This window comes from Neolamprologus multifasciatus, chromosome 22, assembly GCF_963576455.1.
Source record: "Neolamprologus multifasciatus chromosome 22, fNeoMul1.2, whole genome shotgun sequence".
NCBI classification, from domain to species: Eukaryota; Metazoa; Chordata; class Actinopteri; order Cichliformes; family Cichlidae; genus Neolamprologus; species Neolamprologus multifasciatus.
In genome coordinates this window covers 14,170,458-14,189,563 of record NC_140459.1, presented here as the reverse complement: position 1 = coordinate 14,189,563, position 19,106 = coordinate 14,170,458, and the positions used below count along the sequence as shown (strand labels likewise).

The 19,106-nt window shown below is 42.0% G+C and overlaps 1 protein-coding gene across 2 annotated transcripts in view; it reads right to left on the bottom strand.

Annotated features, from left to right (window-relative positions):
* Nucleotides 1-19,106, bottom strand: part of kmt2ba (lysine (K)-specific methyltransferase 2Ba) — a 34,852-nt gene that overhangs the window by 1,994 nt on the left and 13,752 nt on the right. Inside the window, exons 6-35 of one of the 2 annotated variants that reach the window (XM_085147481.1) lie at nucleotides 18,750-19,020; nucleotides 17,975-18,036; nucleotides 17,610-17,858; nucleotides 16,521-16,624; nucleotides 13,798-14,637; nucleotides 12,682-12,795; nucleotides 12,349-12,495; nucleotides 11,888-11,980; nucleotides 11,666-11,783; nucleotides 11,464-11,577; nucleotides 10,764-10,954; nucleotides 10,513-10,614; nucleotides 10,305-10,415; nucleotides 9,839-9,906; nucleotides 9,507-9,664; nucleotides 9,326-9,393; nucleotides 8,871-9,005; nucleotides 7,712-7,870; nucleotides 7,473-7,590; nucleotides 7,267-7,345; nucleotides 5,946-6,106; nucleotides 5,634-5,795; nucleotides 3,237-5,532; nucleotides 2,816-2,944; nucleotides 1,729-1,847; nucleotides 1,430-1,558; nucleotides 854-1,106; nucleotides 645-755; nucleotides 472-555; nucleotides 246-375 (exon numbers count right to left, since the gene is read on the bottom strand). In XM_085147481.1, the coding sequence (XP_085003607.1) occupies nucleotides 246-375; nucleotides 472-555; nucleotides 645-755; nucleotides 854-1,106; nucleotides 1,430-1,558; nucleotides 1,729-1,847; nucleotides 2,816-2,944; nucleotides 3,237-5,532; nucleotides 5,634-5,795; nucleotides 5,946-6,106; nucleotides 7,267-7,345; nucleotides 7,473-7,590; nucleotides 7,712-7,870; nucleotides 8,871-9,005; nucleotides 9,326-9,393; nucleotides 9,507-9,664; nucleotides 9,839-9,906; nucleotides 10,305-10,415; nucleotides 10,513-10,614; nucleotides 10,764-10,954; nucleotides 11,464-11,577; nucleotides 11,666-11,783; nucleotides 11,888-11,980; nucleotides 12,349-12,495; nucleotides 12,682-12,795; nucleotides 13,798-14,637; nucleotides 16,521-16,624; nucleotides 17,610-17,858; nucleotides 17,975-18,036; nucleotides 18,750-19,020 (6,875 nt within the window). The remainder of the gene's footprint in view (nucleotides 1-245; nucleotides 376-471; nucleotides 556-644; nucleotides 756-853; nucleotides 1,107-1,429; nucleotides 1,559-1,728; nucleotides 1,848-2,815; nucleotides 2,945-3,236; nucleotides 5,533-5,633; nucleotides 5,796-5,945; nucleotides 6,107-7,266; nucleotides 7,346-7,472; nucleotides 7,591-7,711; nucleotides 7,871-8,870; nucleotides 9,006-9,325; nucleotides 9,394-9,506; nucleotides 9,665-9,838; nucleotides 9,907-10,304; nucleotides 10,416-10,512; nucleotides 10,615-10,763; nucleotides 10,955-11,463; nucleotides 11,578-11,665; nucleotides 11,784-11,887; nucleotides 11,981-12,348; nucleotides 12,496-12,681; nucleotides 12,796-13,797; nucleotides 14,638-16,520; nucleotides 16,625-17,609; nucleotides 17,859-17,974; nucleotides 18,037-18,749; nucleotides 19,021-19,106) is intronic. The other variant, XM_085147482.1, reaches the window with a different exon arrangement.

Sequence of the window (19,106 nt, the reverse complement as noted above, 5' to 3'; positions counted from 1 at the left end):
GCCTGTTTGTTCCTGTTTGAAGTGCTAATGATTAATGTAATTGTTGGAAGCAGACCGTGTCTTTGCATGCTGTGGTATTCAGTGATTTCTCTGTAGTTGTAACTAGTTACTGCTGCTTCACATTAAACTTGCAGTGGTGGCTTTGTTGTGAACGAGTCACAGCAAACACGAGGGCCGTGTTTCTCACTAACGTTTTAAAAGATGAAGCAGATACTCTGTGATGATGAATTCCGAGTGTAACCAACCTTGCTGTCATAATACTTTTCCCGCTTATCAGTCAGGACTGCGCGAATGACAGTACCGGCATACTCGATCACCATCTCCCCAGCATCGATGTTCCTTTTGCAGAAGAGTCCACGACCATGAATCGCCGATCTAAGGGGCCACAGGGGGAGAAGATTTGAAAGTTTAACTTATTTATTTTTGGACATCAATGAAACCCTGAAGGGTTTTATGGTCATTTGTCGTTACCTGTAGACTCCTACTGCTTCTTTTGAGATTTTCTCCAGGTGTCTGAATCTCATTGCCATGGGAAGCTCACTGCTGGTGGCTCGCCTGGCAGAGACGCAACAGAGCAGCTGTCAGTACTGATGTGAAAACCACTCAACTTCACAGACAAAAGTGAAGCAAACTGAATGACTAACCTAGAAGATTTGAGCGGGAATTCATCCTCCTCTTCATCAAACGGGCCCAATATGTCGGGAAGCTCTCTGTGCTGCGACGCCAGGAAGTTGAACATGTCAAACGTTGCTTTCCTGGTTAAAGAATCAGGGAAAATCATTTGTGATGTGCGTCATAACAAGACACATACAAAGGTATGAAAAGCAAAACCCGTGAACTAGGGTGTCTGTACCGTGTGCAGACTTCAGCTCGGGCGCAGCCACTCGGGTTGAGGGGGAGTTCTTCCTCGATGTCATCACATCGGTGGAAGCGGAAGCGGTGGCGTTTGCAGTATGCGGCGCCCTGCAGCTGCTCCAGCAGGAAGATGACGGCATCGTGGACGACGCCGAGCACCCGGGGCCCGCTCATCCCACCTAGAGGCAGCTGCCTTAGGTGGAACCCTGCCCGAGCTTCGAGGACGCCGTCTATCACAGCGCGCCAGGCGACTGACGGTAGGTGAGAAAGGAGGCAAAGATGAACACGCAGCCAAAACGCAAGATAACACGGACAAATGTTTAAGTGAACACCTGGGCTGATTCTTTTATGTTGTATTCATTCTCCTTTTTATTCTCATATTATAATAAGAAAAGAAATGGCTGGCAACAGATAAACATCAGCCACTGACATAAATGAAAATCCTCTTATTTGCTGATAAAAGTCGAGGCTATTATCCGATGAGATATAAACTTCTATTTCTTATTTTTTTAATGACAAAGAGTAGAAAATACCAGCATAAGAATTAAATAAGAAGCAGAGGAGTGTTTCCTACCTTCTATGCTGTTAGCCTTAACGCTAAAGCCGTCATCACTGGTGATTTCAAAGCGCAGGTGGGGCTGGTTCATGTACGTCCTCGCTGTGGGTTTAGGTGGAGGTGGTGCTTCTTCTTCTGAGCTAAAACCTGCAAAAAGTGAAAGACAGTGTCACACCTAATCACATATTCTCTCTCGCAAAGCAACGAGACTTAAAGACAATCAAAACTATATAAATGAGATTAATGACAAATGTTAAATGTAAAAACAGGTTTTTAGCCTAAATTAGACACAAATGACTAAACTTATAGTCACAAACCTGAATAAGGGCCCCACTCAGAGAGGTCTCCGTGCCGAGCGCTCACCCATTTGTGCGTCATACCCTGAATCTGACTGTTGGTTTTGGTGGGAAATGGTGGACTGTCATCATGAAAACACCTGCACACAAGGGAAACAAACATATTTGTCAAAAATACTTTTTTAAAAATTTTTTCACAGGTTAAACATTCTCTTCTCCCTTGATTTTCTCTTCTTCTTAACTACTACAGGACGGTCTAACGGTCTTTGGGCCCGATCAAAAATCACATCAAGTATCTGAAATATGACACCCTGATGGCCCTGAACACTGCAGTCAAAACAAAACTGCCTGGGAGCAGGAGCCTGGACTGGAATGGGACTGGGCGATCAATGTTGGGATAAAGCTGTCCTTAGTATACGTTCATGGTACACTCTGCACTAGGCTGCAACTAACAGAGTTAAAAATACTAAAGAAAGTCCTGAATAATCCCAACAGTTTATTCCTGCCATAAACAGCACAAGTTTTGACCTGATTACTTAACCTAACCTTTGATCCATTTTCCTGTGGCTCAAAGACATGATGTCATTTCTTAAATTAGGAAAGGGGGGGGGGGGGGTAATTTCACAGTCAAAGGCAGCACTATTCATTTTCCCCCAAAGTAAAATTCTTTTTATCCAGCTTTGTCTGAATTAGTCCACTTATTTTGTAAATATTAGTAGTCACTTTGATCCCCCAACTAGTTTAATTCATATCTGTCTTACTATGCTTACTTGGAAGCAGAATTGTGAACCTTATTTCATTTAATCTTTGATAAACCACTGACCTAAAACAGACTGCCTTGTCTGGAAAACATTTTCACATCCCCCACAATCCCCTCCTTTTCTTTGAATTTCTTTGAATTAACTATTAAGTCAACTTAATGTGTACAGCATCTTGGTTTTTCAAACAAAAAACAAAAAACAGCACATACACAAAAACTACTTGAGGCTCGAGGACCTAAATAATTAGTTTTCATGTGCCCTTTCAAATCTTTAAATACAGTCTGACATTAAGTATTTGCCTCCTTTTGCCTTTGTAGCGCAGTAATAAGTCCGTAAATGAGGCTAACCTTTTGGGTGTAGGAGGTGGTGGTGGGGCAACGATCCTCAGCAGCTCAGGCTCTGGCTGTGGCTCAAGCTGGCGATCCAGATCAAGAACATCTTTCATTGTTGGAGCTTTCATTCTTACACCACTCGGCCTGTTGAAAGACATCAACATGCTTTATTTTCTCTTTTGCCATCTTTTACTTTAAAACTCTTTCAGCTGCTGAGAATGCAAATTTCTCTCATTGCTGAGATTCTGCAGATCAGAGGACCAATTTATAAAATGTCAGTCTGTATGTGATGCTCGGTGCTTCATACAAAATGAAGCTGGAGATCAGTGTGGGGGTGTTTTTATGTTAAACATTAAGATCAATGGAAATATTAGTTTTTTAAATATTACTTGTGTTCTGCATGTTGCAGTAAATACATTTTAAAACCATCTGTTACCTGGCTTCATCAGTGTCCTCCGGCTCACTCGATGGATCCTTCAGAAAGTCCATCTTGGATTTCTTCCTGGAAGGTCTCTCAGACACCGACGACACTCTCTTAACTCTCACCTGGTGACGCGATGAAGCAGGTATTGATTCATTACCGAAAACACTGGGAGACTCCGAACGACCAGCTGATGACTGATCCGAGTCTTCGACGTTGGGAAATGGCAATGGTTTCCGATGCTTGGCCTTTGGCTGTCGAGTACTGCTGAGGATGATGGGTTTTGTTTTGGGTGCGTCGCGGTGAGTAGCCATGGCTCTATCGATAATCGCTTGGGCTGTGCTTTCTTCAATGTTGGAGAAACTAGATTCAGGAGAGCTGTACATGCTGACAGTTGTGGGAGCAGCAGCTGTGCTGTTGCTTTTCATGGGCACCATTTTGACGATGATCTTCCTCTCGGCCGCCTGGAGGTTCGGGGCAGGAGGGGCGTTTGCAGCTGAAGGGCTGGGCCGAGGCTTTATTATGACATGAGGCATGGAGCGCTGTAAAGCATTACCACTGTGGAGAATCTTGGCAATCTGGCTTATTTTATTGTAGGTTGGTGAATCTGTACTGAGAGGCTGATACGTGTTCAACTTTGGGTCTTTGATCATAATCTGACCGTGCCGGTTGACCAGCAGGACCTGATGGGTAGAAGCCTGCACTGGGGGCGAGCTAGCTGACCCAGCTGGGTTCTCCGTCGCTGCCTGCTGCTGACTTTCCGGCTTGGAGGTGATCAAGTTTATAGCGATGGTTTTCCCCAGTGAAGCACCTGGCTGAATGTTTAAAGCATTTAAACCATTGATAATGGCAGCGGGTGCAACCGGGCGCGGTACTGCATGAAAAGTAACTGCAGCAGAGGAAACGGACGCAGTTTGTCCAGGATGAGGGGGTAAAGGCAGTTTGGCTTGCATCAGGGGAAGTGAAGGTTTCATCGCCAAGCGCTTGAGGTTTGGCGCAGGATGTTTTGTCTTCACAAAGACCGTTTTCATCTGTGCTGTGGGAGGTTTTTTGGTTTTAGGCTCTGGAGAATAATCAGGATCATTCAAATCATCTTTAAATCCTTCATCTGAGTCAGCTGACGAAGCACTGTCATCTCTGTTGTCAACAATGTGTTTATTTAGATACTCTGCAGAGCCATGCTCAGCAGGAACAAAATGGCCTGTAGATGAATCCAAGAACACCTCGTTTTGAGACGGCGATGTTTCTGAGGTCATCGGGACCTCTTCCTCCTGAACGGACAGTTCGTTGTTTGTGTAAGCTGACTCCAGGAGAGCAGAAGGTGAAAGACTTTCCTGAAGCACTGGTTCCGGTTGTTCTTCAACTGGTGACCTTGGGACCGGGTAGATTGACTCAAGCCTTTTTAGCGCCACCGTTAGTTGTTTAGTGGGTGTAGTGTGGTTGGTTTGAATTTTAGCTTCTTCATTCCCTCCCTCTGCATCCTGAGCATCTTCATCGGCCGCCTCGCTTTCAGTTTCTGACCCACCGTCCGCACCGTCTAACTGCGGGATAGACTGAGCTGAATTAAGCTGACCTGAGGCATCCGAGCCACTTGCTGTGTGATCGCACACCACCGTGCGTGAAAACTTAAAATAACGACTCGAGTCGTCTTCTTCAGAATCAATCTCCTGATCCTGCATTTCCACCTCTCTGCTGCCTTGTGCCCCGCAATGAAGCGACACATTCTCTGTGAGCAAAGCCTCATCAAACTCAAGCTTGGCATTCAGCATGGAGTCCACTGCTACCTCAGTGTCAGTGTCAAACACAGTGTAAGGGAGCTCCTGAGACATCAGGTGGGCCACTTCCTCCTCTAGGTTATCAGGTGCCAGTGAGATCCCATTTGTAGTGGCCACAGCTGCATCTTCTGCCTCAGATGATGCCAAAAAGTCTTGGGGAACCTCGGCAGAGACTGGAGTGGTAATTTTAAAGCTATGCCTCCCTCTGGGGGAGTGAGTGATGGCTCCTTGCCGAGGCGACAGCCCTGTAGAAATGCTGGAGCTGGATCTAGGTGGGGAGCTCCAGACTGGAGATGCAGAGTTCTGTCGTGAGAGAGGAGGTGAAGCCGATCCAAAGTTCGATGCTCTCGGAGGGGAGCTGAATAGGGCACATCGGGAGTGGACCGTGCCGCCAGAGCGGAGTGTCATTGGTACGGACGGGTCGCTCTCTGATGGCGAGGAGCTGCACCGGCTTCTGGACGAGAGCCTTCGAGGCCGCCGGGTTTCCTCCAGGTCCCTCAGAGTCAGGATGTGATGGGATTTGGGTGGAGCACACCCTGACAGCAAGAAAAGGGAAAAGGGTGTGAAATGGGGTTTACTCTTTTTATTTAAAGTCACACTACAACAGGTACCCATCTTCTCCCAAAACTCCACGTACCTGGAGATGGTAGTGGTCGAGATGATCCTCCTGCTGGTCTCCTGGTGTGTGTGTAAGCAGGGCTTTTAGACCCGGGTGTGTTGTGCAGTTTAGAGTTGGGTGATATGGAAGTGGATTTTATTGGGCTGGATGTGGGACTTAAAATATCTGGAGACTCAATATCTAGAAAAGATTAAAAAAAAAAAAAGAGAGAAAAAAAAAGAAAAAGAAAATAGATTTTAGCACAGTAAAAAAAACAACAACATATTTTCAATTTCTTGTCCACTGCTTCAGCTTCAGCGCTCTCCTCACAGCCGTTGAGATCCTGCTCACCTCTGTGGTGGTTCGGACTGTGGACTATGGTGTGGTTCTCTTCATCCTCCCACTTCAAATTCTGTTCCTCACCAGGGAGAGGAGTGCTCACCTCTGTCACCTTGCAGGTGTACTTACAGCGCCGGCGTGGGTCCACGGTGCTCCAGTACAACCGTGAACACCTAGAAAATAAAAGAAGAAAATACGTTTCAAGCTTGTTAATGAAGAGACAATGAACTATGGATAAATCAGTAATGTCAGTAACAGCAGCCAAGAACTAAGCCAATCACATGTAACCCTTTCCCATTAGTACAGCTTGGCATGGTTTTCAGGGGTTTCCATTAGGTGGTAGTACCTGTTACCAGGTGCTTCTTTTTTAATCTACTTGGCCGGGGTTCCAAGCGATTCGAGGCGATCGAAAGAAAATATGACATAAATAGACTGACTGGATTGTTAAATTTGTGATTGACATGACATTGACCAATCAGGTGAAAGGAAGAAAAATTGGGTCAAAATTAGTACTTGTAAGTTGAAATCCACACACAGCCAGGGAACTTGAGTGCAGAGTTTTACACATCGTTTTTTGCTTTGTATCTGTAACCAGATCTTAACAAAATTTTTTTTAACTTGTGTAAATATTTTTACATAAGTTACAATTACAATTACAAGTACAAAATATTTATGACCACAATTTGAGCCCATAGAAAACTACACAAAAAACAACACTCTGGTCCCTGAGTCTGAGACTAAGCCATAGACCAAACAGCAGGTATGACACCGTCTCGACTCTGTTGTGTTGTTCACGTTGCATACAAATGACCTCACTGGACTTTCGGCCTTGTTGCTATAATGACCACATGCACATAAGGTCGACTGTAATGGAAAACGACATAAACCGAGTTCAGTCCAGCTGAGTAGGCAGCAGTGGAAGAGGGCTAATAGAGTCTTCTGTTTAAATGTGCTTCAACTCTAAAGTAGAAATGAAAGGGTTTACAGCCTGATAGAGAAAACAGTCTGACTTTAAAACTAATTTCCCTGTGGGTACTTTTTATTTTTCTTTAATAATATAACTGTAGACAAAAGTACCGCTGCGCCTTATACATCAAGAGGAAAACATGGTTCTGCGCTAGGTCTGTGGACAGTTTTGCAGACTATGTGTTGTAGCTGTTTTTAGCTATTTATAAGTTATAGAATACGAAACAGGCATGTTAATTTCTACTTATATCTATAATTCAAAAGTTGCTGTTTGCGAAGCAGTAGATGAACAGCTTAATGGGGAAAAAAAACCCAAAAACAAAACAAAAACAAAAAACACTTGAATACAAAGGCAGTTATCACTTACTGATAGCCTACAGGATACAGCATCCTCCCATTTGACGACAGCTCTGACAGAACACCAAGTTTCTGAATCTGCAGCGAGCCTGGAAGGTAAAAAAGAAACAGATAATGAGGTTTATTGCATCAAGACATAAAGCAGCCGTATTTTAATTCAATCTGAATCTATCCCATTACAAGAGTCAAAAACATGAAACATCAAGATAATCTTACCTATGGTCATATTTATGGATTCTGGCTCAAGACCTGTGAGGAACTTCCTTCTGAGATTGATCCCATTGAAGTCCACATACACCCGTCGCGGGACTTCAAACCCTTTACCAGAGACGATCTGTGAAGAATCACAAACAATAGTCAGCATAACGAACACAAAATCAGAATATAATATTAAATATGTATACTGCTTTCAACAAAAATATATATTTATAATCTGACAACATATAATTTCACACCTTTGCAGTCACCAGATCCCTGTGTTTGTAGCAGTAAACCTTCCTGTCCTGCTGGAACGCGCAGCTCTGGGCACGTGCACACATGAAGTGGAAGTTACTCTGACAGGTGGGGAGGCAACAGCCCACGGTGGCTCCTGACTGCCCGCAACGATCACAGCGCTGGAGGAAAATTTAATATGTACACACATAGTTTTAGGACCAAAGGGTACTTGTCAACCTCACAAAATGAATGACTGATCCTAAAGTCAGGCCATTAGGATTAGAGATGATCAAATAATTCACAAGATCTTTAAATGGAAGACAGGAAGAAAAATAAATAAATAAATAAATAATAAAAATGGAGGTTAAACATCGGCAATACAAATAAGATAAGATTTCACATAAGAAACCATTAATGATATTTTTCAATAGCCAAAATGTGCTTTTATTCCACCAAAGTGACACTTTGTATTGGATAAAATGTTACAGAAATATATGTAAAAGTAGCCCTCCTTCCTTCTCAGCAAACATTTGGTGTTTAACCCATGATAAAAAAAAACAACAACAAATTCTCCAAATTAAAGATACATAATTGGCCTAAATGTCAGGTTTAGATGATTTGCAAACATTGCCTGGATTTCCTTGTTAGAGTTTCTTGAAGGGGAATACTGTATATCCGTTTATCGATTTGAACAAACAAAATTATTTTGAGAAAGAATTCATGCATCTCAATGGCCTTTTGCCTCGTGGGACCATTTCTCATCCAATGAGTTAATTGACTTTACGCAAAATTGTCTGCACAGTTATAATGCTGACATCGAAGGACAGAAAAAGGTAAAAAAAAAACCAACAAAAAAAAGATTCAGATTTATATTTGTTAAATTTGTTAAGTCTGTGTGTGGATAAAGGTGCAGCTGTCTCTTCACATTTGTTAAGTTTGACCAGATCGTTATTCTATGTGGAAACATCTGTCTTGAATTCATTTTTGTGATCGTACCACGACCACTTTTGACCATCGACAGCTGTCGTTGCTTCGCTTGTTTGCATCTTGCCATCACAAAGACAGGTGCTGGCACATAAATTAAATGAGATTTAACGAACTGTATTTCTAGCAAGAGCAGCGACGTCTGAACACCTAGCTGTCACGCACAGCCTTAGTTACCATTTAATTTAATCTTACCAGGTGGCGCCCCCTTGAAACAGCACTGTGCACCTGAAGAAGAGCGCTGTTTTCCTCGTACACCTCTGCAGACCAAAGACAGCAGTTAACATGGGCCCACTCGTTCTGACCCAAGTACAGGAGCCGTCCTGCTTCCTGTTGAGAAAAGAGCAGTTATATCACTTAAGAAGTATCAGGGAGCCGTTATTATAGTGCCAAGAAAACAAAAAATGGTCAACAATTTAATAAAAATTCTATACATCCTCACATAATCAGTCATTTCTTTAACAAAAACAGTGAAAATGGGATACTTCCCCCTTATCCTGAACTTAAAAAAATGATTAACTTAAACTTGCTGAATATTTTGAGGACTTCTGTCTATCCTGATGCCTTCAGAGCAAACAATGCATGAAACAACACCAAAATTAAGTGGTGAAAAAGATCTATGAGCCAAAAGCCTTGACATAAAAACTCACACTGGGAGCAGAGTCTCCACATTGCTGGCACAGGGCACATTGTCTCACATCTTCAGTCTTGGTGGTCTCTGGAGGATCATGTAAACATTTTAAACTTGAGAATGTGATCGATCTATTGCAAGAAAGTGCCTTTAGCTTTGTCTTCAGTGTGCTACAAAACAGATTGTAATAGCGTCCATACCAAGTAATTTCAGAGAGGGAGTTTGCTGTGAAGTCACTGACGAGTCGGTTTTCCCCGTCTGTGGGTCCCTGGAGTTTTTGAGCTGGTATGTTCTCTCCAGCCATTGTGCATAGCTGTGCTCTTTAGATGGTGGGAGAACTGCCTCGGGGAGCATGCCACTAAAGAGGATGGAATAAAAACAAACTGAAGAGAGCCATTTTAGGCACCTGTCCATATACTACAAGGTCTTCAGACGTTTTAATTATAATTAAGATTTAATTTAGTGCCAACCTTGTAAATGATGACGTTTATGAAATTGGTTAAGTAAATTATTTTTAGCTGCGTTTACTTACCTCGGAAGTTCTTCTGAGAACGAGTTCCACTTTTTGACATTGCACCAACTGAATACTTTTTCCATGACCTGTCAGGCAGGAAACAATGAAGTAAGACCAAAATTAAGGAATGTTGAAGGACAGTGTTCATTTGGATGTGACAACGAGAACAGAAAGGGGGCAGCTGTAGCTCAGGTGGTAGATGAGACGGATGGGCATTTCCTCGCAAGTATCCTTGGGCAAGATATTGAACCCAGACTGGCCCTGATGTATCCATCAAAGTAAAAGTGTGTGTGAATGTTAGAAAAAGCGCTCAGGCATAGACTAAAGCGCTGTATGAATGTGCTACGAGTGCTTAACTTGGGGAGAAAGGAGCTGTATTAGTCTACTCGTAATTTATCCAGAGTTTCCCTACAAAATGAATTAAGGTCTGGGTCTCTAAAAAATACATTAAAAGCAATTAGAGAATGGTAAAGGGAGTGCTTACTTCAACGTAGTGTGACATTGCCTGAAGGGTCGGTCTCTGATCTTCCAGCAGAGCTTCCTCTTCCTGCAGCCTTTGCCTTATCACAGAAGCAATATCGCTATGAAAGGCTTTCTGATTGGGAGACAGGAAAAAGAAAAAAAGGCCATTAATTCAGTGTGGGTTCTACAAAAAGAGCCTAAGTGTAAATGCATAGGATATATATGCTCACTATTGAGGTGTATCCGCCCCCTTTAAACCTCCTCTCCACCGCTTGTAGATCACAGACTGGTTGCTGTTCCCTGATAAATGCTGTGATGTTTGATTCCTGACACTGAAAGACAGTAAGAGACAACTACTCCAGCGACACATCCGGAACATAATCAGGCTTTGACGTTAAAGGAGAAATACTAAAATGTGGCATTTTAAAGGATAAAAAGGTTTCCTTGTGCATCCTCTCAGAGTCTTGCTGGCAGCTCTTACCGCTTTACACGTGATAAGGTGCTGAGTGCTGTTGGAGGAGAGGAGGTCAGTGAGCACCTCCTCCACTCTGGCTGCGAGCCTCCTCTGCAGCTCCTCCTTCAGGATGCTGTGACTGGTTTGGTGCTGACTGCAGGGCGAACATGTAAAATCCACTCTGCCTTGCTGACTCGAGAGCAGCCCAAAAAGCTCCTCTGCAAAGACAGAGAAGGAGAGCTTCGTTTCTACACAGAAAGTTAACAGCAATCACATTTTATCTCCATAGTTTGGTCCTGTTTTATAAGTCACTCATTCAGAAAACAAGCTCATAACATAACAATAACAACTTTATATATTTAGAAAACTTTCAGTTTTGATTAATTCACTGTTAAAATTAATTCAGATTTATTTTGGTGAAGCACCCAAGTTTATTCTCTGTCTCTATATCCACTCTTTGGGTTAGAAAAGTCTCAAATCAAGCCTTTAGAGCCTGAAACCAGAGCTTTCATCTCACAGGGATTAGTTGTCTGTAATGTGATGTCATTATTTGAAATTGTGGCCTTATTAAAGTATGAGTATTCACCCTTGTAACTGATAGACGCATTACAACAATAAGAGGGGTGGAGGGGGTGGGGGTCTACTTTTAACAGCCTGAGAAAACATGAAATCCAACAAACAGTGAACAAAAACTGACTGAACTGAAAACTTTATGAGAGCAACTCACCTGAGATCCCTTCACATCTGTAATGAATCCAGTGGCTGCACTGCGAACACTGAAGCATCTGTGATGGTTGGATACTGTCTTCATAGCACTTGTGGCAGATAGTGCAGAAATTACCTGACGTAAAGTAAACAGAAATCACAGACGAGTCACATCATCCATTTCAAGCATATTTACATACAAGTTCAACTCTCAGAAGTCTTACCTTTTTTGTGGAGTGAGGTGCAGTCAGGGCAGAGGTCCTGCTCGTGGTTCCACGTCAAGTCCCAGGTCTTTCCAGGAGTCACGCCGCAACTTTTACACCGAATGCACGTCATACACACCTGCACAAAGACATATGTGATGTACGGTGTCATGAAATCGTCACATTTATCCTCAAATAAACTGAACATATTTCTAATTACTTTAAAGCTGTTAATGCATTTACCCAGGGGACGCTGGAGTTCATAGGTTTAGGGTATGTTGGTCCCAAGCATGAAGGGTGGTATGACGTTTGGCATCTCCTGCACTGCAGCACAGGCTGTGAAGGGACAGAAAAACAAAGGTATAATAATTATGGGTAAATACTCGACTATGATGTACACCAAAAATTGATAAATATGTAATTTAATTCAGATCTCATGTGTAAAATACTTAAGAAGCGTGGATAATGTTTTTTTTTAATGAAGTGAAAGACTTAAATAGAGTTCTGAAGGTAAAAAAAATGTATTTTAAAAGACTAACACTTTTCATGTTACTCTAAGTTATTACAAATAACACAAATAATTATTTTCCAACTCGTATAAATTAATGCAAACTTGTTTCTTATTTTCTTCTTCTTCTTCTTCTTATTATTATTATGTGTATTTTGGGGGGATATTATAAAGTCTTGCTACGCCTCATACACACCTTTGTGCTCTTGCTTCGACGTCCGCACACGTGACAGAATTTGCAGCGCCTGCAGAACCAGTTTTCCTTGTTCTCCTCGAGGGGCCGCTCCTCAGGTGACAGGCAGAAACTGTGAAAAGGCTCACAGCAGATCTGACAGAAGATCATCTGATGGAAGTGGGAGGTAGATGAGTTAAAAAAAAAACAAAAAAACAATAACAACATTCAGAATGCATATGAAATGTTTCTATTTTGTTTTTTGTCACATAAGTGAAATGTAAAACAGAAGCTATTTGCGTGAGCACTCAAATATGCAATTTGCATACTTTGCCAAAGTAGTCAAGCTCAGCTTACCTCGTGTCGCCCTTTACTGGCACAGAGCAGACAGACGGGCTGAGGCGTAGTTGGGACAGACGTGAGAACGCTGAGGCCGCCCATTAGCCACACATTCTGGACTGCACAGTCCTCCTAGTGGACAGACACCCAATAACAGCACAAACAAAGCAATCAGAGCCTCTTCTTCAGAGGTTTCCAGGTGCTACATTAGTTCACTAACCTGTATCAAGGTTATGAACATATGCCGGTTTGTAACAACTGAATGAGCGCATGGCTGATCATCCATATACTGAAATAACAAACATTCCTCGCTGCCTTCTCCTCCCATTATGGTAATTTACACAGCATGAAAATACTGATGTTTGTTTGAAAGCAAACTGAAAAGAGTGTTTGTCATAGTGAAAATGAACTTTTTCTCTCAGAGATATTTTTCTCAGACCGATAAACTATATAAAACATGGCAAGGAAAATTTAGTTTGACATTTGACCTTTTTTATCTTTTTAAACTGAATATGCCTCATACTGTTTTTTCATATACACTGTTCTAAATTGAGCCATAACCTACAAAATGAAAATTAAAGAAGATCTGAAATCAGTAACTCAGACTATTAACTACAAATGTGTTTGCTGATGTCATACATGAGGTCAGCACTAAGATCATTTTCCCAAAGATGATGCTTTCTATAAAAAATGACTTTCCAGTGTGTGACCAAAGCCCACAGATGTAACAACCACCTTACTTGAAGCTACACAAACTTAATAACCTGCAGTTTATGCAGATTTTGAAGATAGATGCTTTATTATTCCTTTGCAGGAAATTATATCGGCACAGCAGCTTCGACACAGATAACAGCACAAATCTGAAACCTCAAAGCAACATTAATTTATAATAAAGTTCTTAATAAATGTGGATAAAATCATATTATTGTGCATTAAGCAGTTGTACAGCAGCTGTTATGAAGAACCTCCTGAGGCATTCAGTCTGAGATCAGTTATATTTTACATCTATGTGGGGATCTTAAGGTGGAAAGAGCTCTCCTGAGAGAAAGCGATAATGGTGGTGCTGAAAGGTAACACTGTAGAGTGAATACACACCCCAATAAGCTGTAAAGCAAACAGGCTGCTGAGACTCACCTTGAAGTCTACACGGATCTTGTACGTGTTCTGCGACAGGCCCTTTTGGAGAAATCCGTTAGTTAACCCTGTCGGGGTGTTCACTGACGTACACTCTGCAGGATTCTGGGAACGAAGGACAGAGTGTGGGTCAGTTGTTGGACAGTTTTGCAGCACTGTCTCTTTTACAGAAGAATCCGGCTTGTCCTCTTCAGCCTGCTCCAGTCGTCGCTCCTCCTGCTCGTCTTGTGCGTCCTCCTGTAATTCTGCGCCTGCACTGACAGTCTGAGGGGGGCCAGGCACAACTCCGCTCAGAGTTTTATCTGTCTTAGCTCTGTGCGTCTCTGTGTGCTCCACCTCAAACCCTGGACGCCCATGAGAGCACTGCTGTGATGAAACCCGAATCAGAGCTGAGTGCAGCGTGGACTGTGGATGCTGCTGAGGTGGTGATGACACATATTTGTGCGAATGCATGGCTGACTGCACCACGGACTGGGGCAAACGCTGCAAACGTAACAGCAAAGATTTCTGTGGCGAGTCTCTAACTGGATGAGGTGAAAGTGGAGAAGCAGGCTGTGTTTCAGGATGGGACATTTCTGGGGGACAGTTTGTAATGGGACATGACAAATGGGAAAAAGCAGGCTGTGTTGCAAGATGAGACAACTGTGGATGCGACTGTGCAATACACCGATCCACATCATCATGTTGGGGCGACTGCCGCAGCAAATACACAGCAGGAGACTGCAGGACAAAGTCAGGCAGACGGCATAAGTGTATTTGTAGCTGCCGCATTGGGGTCCAGGGTGGTCTGGGCTCAGGGAAAGTTTCTCTGGGCTGCATCTCTTCTGCGCTCTCCTGTGCCTGTGGAGGAGGGGACTGCCTAAGCCAACCAGCAAGAGATGCACCAAAGTTACACTGATAGTAGTGACATGCAGCGGCGGCAACCGGCAACAGCCAAAATGACAGAAAACGGAAGGAGCACTGCGACTTTCAGAAGACGGTTAGCCGGGAAGGAGCGTTAAAAGTGTATGCATTCAGTAGCAGCACAGAAACACACACAGAAGCATTAACTGAGTATTAATACACACTATTTTAAGAGCTAGAAAAATCATAAACACAAAACTAAAATATTTTGGTGAAATTTAAATTAATCTGCTATAGAATGCACACAAACTAATAATTTATCTAACAAATCAGGTGTGTAAACTGGAATGCAGAATAAATAAAGGTCATTTCATAAATTATGGATTTGCATAGTTCCATCTCTACACTTGGGAATTCTATGAAATTAAAGAGATAATGCACCTGTTGTGTCACATGCAAAAACCAACCCACTACCAAAAAATGGTTCATGCAACGAGCCACAGCAGCATAATCTGGCAGATTAGTGATAGCACAGCAAATACTCCTGCTGTAATGTCTACAAGTGCTGCCAGATGCCCCCCACCTCCCCACCCCACCCCCACCCACACAGTGCATCTGTGTGCATATAATCTGCTAAAAATAGGGCTACTAATTTGCAAAACAGCAAATGCAGACAGAGACAGGGCTGCACTTTAAGAATATCTGTTCTCAGCTTTATGGGGGGAGTGAGAGATTACAAAGAAATGCAGAAGTTTGAAGCAATGCAGAAGCAAAAACAATTTTTTTTTTACTGACAATAGACCATTCTTTCAAGCCAGCAGAACAAGATTTGAGAGGGACAATTTCGAAACTGACAGCTCTAGTTTGAAAATGTCAAATGCTAGTAAGAAGAAGCAAGAGGCATAACCAAGAATCATCTCAGCCCGAATAAAGACAAAGCAAACAGCCTTTTAGCTGTGAAGTCAGCGGTGGGAGGAGGCAATGCTGACTTTTTACACATCTGCTGTGTTGATTAAGGCAATCGCAGTCCCAGTTAAACTAAACACTTGACACAAAGAGGCTTCCGTCACTATTTAAGTGACTATTTACAAACTGCTGTACTGACTCCTGAATATAACCAATTTTAAAGCAGCACCTCCACGTTGAAGAAAATATTTGACTTTGGACAAAAGAATCTTCTTCAGCGTCTTCCTGCAGATATTTTGGTTTTTAAAAAAAAACAAAAAAAAAAACACCACCATTAAGACTCCAGAGAGTAAAACACGCATAACAGGAGGGGCATGACTTTCCTTCCCCATACCAACATCATGCTTGGATAACAAGTTCACTAATTGTGCTAAATGAGACAATGTTGTTGTTCTTCAAACAGAAAATCACTCATGGTGCTACCAAAAAAAAAAGCATGCTGTAGATTATCCCGAACGTAGCTTGACTGATCCATAATTTATGAAACAGACGGAGTACATGCAAAGGGTCTTATAAAAAGCTGGAAGTGAGAAACAGAAGATCAACAGGGCTACAAGACTTCTTTAAAGAATTCTTTTATCCCAACAGACGTGGTTTAACTAAGAAACAGTGGAAAAACTGAAAAATGAAATTCAGAGCTGGGCAAAAGCACCACTTGGAAATAAGTGTTTCAACTGTGACTTGAGGGTTAAATATTTAGTTAAATTATAGAGGAAAATTCATTTATTAATCAAATAAATGAATTAAGATAAGATAAGCTTTATTAATATTTAAATAAGAAAGAAAAATAAGAAAACTAAACACCTGTCTAGAAATACTGACAGGTATGAAGGTAAACTTTTCCAAACAGTACTGTTTGTCCCAAGCTCCATTAGGTGGTCTATTAGAGGCAGATTAGGGAAACATGTTTTTACCTTGTAAGCTTTGGTTCTGCTGCCAGCTCCTCTGGAAGGCAGCCGGCGATGCCTCCCTGCATCTGGGTCGTCTGCCACTGATCCACCATCTTGAGAAGCAAGATCTTAAACAAACAAACAAACAAACAAAAACAAAAAAAATACAGATACACAAATCTAAGAAACACTGCTGACACAAAAGAGGTTTCAAACAACATCAGGGCTCAGAGCAAGGAGAGATTCTGTGCTTCTAATATTTAGATTATTGGAGGATGCACAAAGAAATCATTCTTACAAATTAACTGGGGAAACGGCCCAGGATGCACTTGGACCCGAGCCCCTGATGAGCTTTAGTGGTAAACTGACATATTTATTTCCATTTATTTATGAACTCCGTGAACTCAACAGCTCATATTCAAAGGTTTGTGTATATTCACTACATATGTTGCATATGTGCGTACTTTTATGATTTTTACTAATCATGTTTACCTCAACTAAGTTACCAACATTACCAGCAGGGCAGTCAACATTACCTTAAAATTAGCTGGAAAATCAGAAATAACACATCTGAACTGGAAAACCATCAACTTACAACTTCTGGGGCTCTGAGACTTGGAGTTAAAGTAATCAAGTAGATTTGGCATCTGCTCTCCTTTCAACCTGCCTGATGCATGCATGCTGCCAGAGGAAGGAGTACAAGCTACACAACTTTGTGCCCTGCGTTTTAATTTTTTTCTACTAAGTCTGTGGTGTAATATCAAATTGCCAATTTCTGAGACATCTCAGTGTCATTATATTTTTAAATAGACAACTTCATGTAGATCAAAACTGCTATGAAAGTAATTCAGGACTTATTTTGGTGTTTCCGTGTGGCTCAGAGCCACAGCTGGAATTATGGAGAAAATATCACCAAAATTGCTTAACAATCATTAGCTGCTGACAAACAATATTAGGCGTTGTGATGATTTACATCATGATTTACACCTGTTTTTCTGTGCGAGTCTTTCATGAAACGTTTATGCAGGATAAATATTTGCTTAAATAAAGAATGGAGTGAAATTCAGACTTGACACTCAGAGGCTTGTGTGCCAAAACCAAAGCTTTAGTTACCTTGATTGTTGGCAGCAGCTACATTTGGCTTTACTGTCGATTTATCTGTCCTGTCCTCTCCTTCTTCCTCGTCCTCCTCGTCTTCAGATTCTGATTTAAGCAGACTGCTGTAAGAGCGCGGTGTGATGTTACGCAGTGAATGCTTCCTGACTCCAAGCGCCATCGAGGACGTTCCCTCGGCCGGCTTTCCAGAAGTCCAGTTTGTATCGTCACTGCTTGTAACGGAGCCCAAAAACCCCTTCGCCTGGACTGAGAAAAAGGAGCCCCTTGATTAATTATGTACACAAGCTTTTAAACCGGAGTAGTCATTCAAACTTATTAGATTCAACTAAAAAATAAATGTATATCCAAAAATTAAAACATACCTTTAAATGGTTTCACAATCCGCGCCATCTTTGCTTTTTCAATCCGGTCACACTTCTTATATCTAGAAGGGGAAAAAATGGAAAAACATAAGTGTGTGTCCAGGGCAAAGTTCAAGTGTACCCATCTATAAATGTGTTTAACTCAAAGAGTCAACTTGCCTTCATTAACTGAGTTCTTTAATATGCGTTACTGAAAAGAAATAAGTATTTTTTTATGTTTCATGTACAAGAAATTTCTAAATCTACAAGGTACACAGTATTTTAGGCACCAATTAAAACATGTAGTGCGGTTCATTTTTAATTTGTGGACCAAATATATGAATGATTTTCCGCAAACAGCTGGATAACTTGCCTTTACAGCAATAGTTTGGAGCTGTACTTATTCAGTCTGTGATGAGAACATGCAGCTTTCAGACTGGCTTAGTTTAAATTAAATCAATACGTAATGGAAATCAAATTATCTTCTTGCAGTCAAACTCAGTCAGTATATCAAATTAGGGCCTACACAGCAGCCGTATCTAGCTTTGTTCAAGATGACATGCAACATTATTCCAGGTTACAGAGCTGGAGCATACATATAAATGAAAATACAAGAGTTGAGTAAAATATATCTTATGTATACATTTATATAGCCAGCTCCTTTAATGTGAGTGTTGGCAAATAATTTAAATGCCTTTTAACCATTCAGTAAAACTTCATTAAAGGCTTATCTGTATATGAAAAAGGTTGTGATTTAATATGATTTAAATGCAAATCTGTGATGGGCTTCACTCACATGCAGCACTGCCTCTTGGTGTTTGGCCCCCCGAACTTGGGCTTATCCAGGCAGTTGATGCACTTGGCACAGTCCTCTTCCACCAAGCAGCCTTTGCAACGTCCACAGCGCCTCGAACGCACTCCTCCACGAGTATATTGACTCAGTATCTTCCTTTTCCTGAACCTGTGGCCCTTGCCCCTCCCTCTCCTCCTGCGCTGGATGCTTTCCTGAGAGACAACCCACTGGGTCCTGCCCTGATCAGTGATGTCATCGTCATCATCTGCCACATCTGAAGGCGAGAGACAGAGAGGCCGGGTAAAAGAGCCATAGGACACATTTGCGTCACCATTATGTGCATGCGATGTGCTGGGGGTG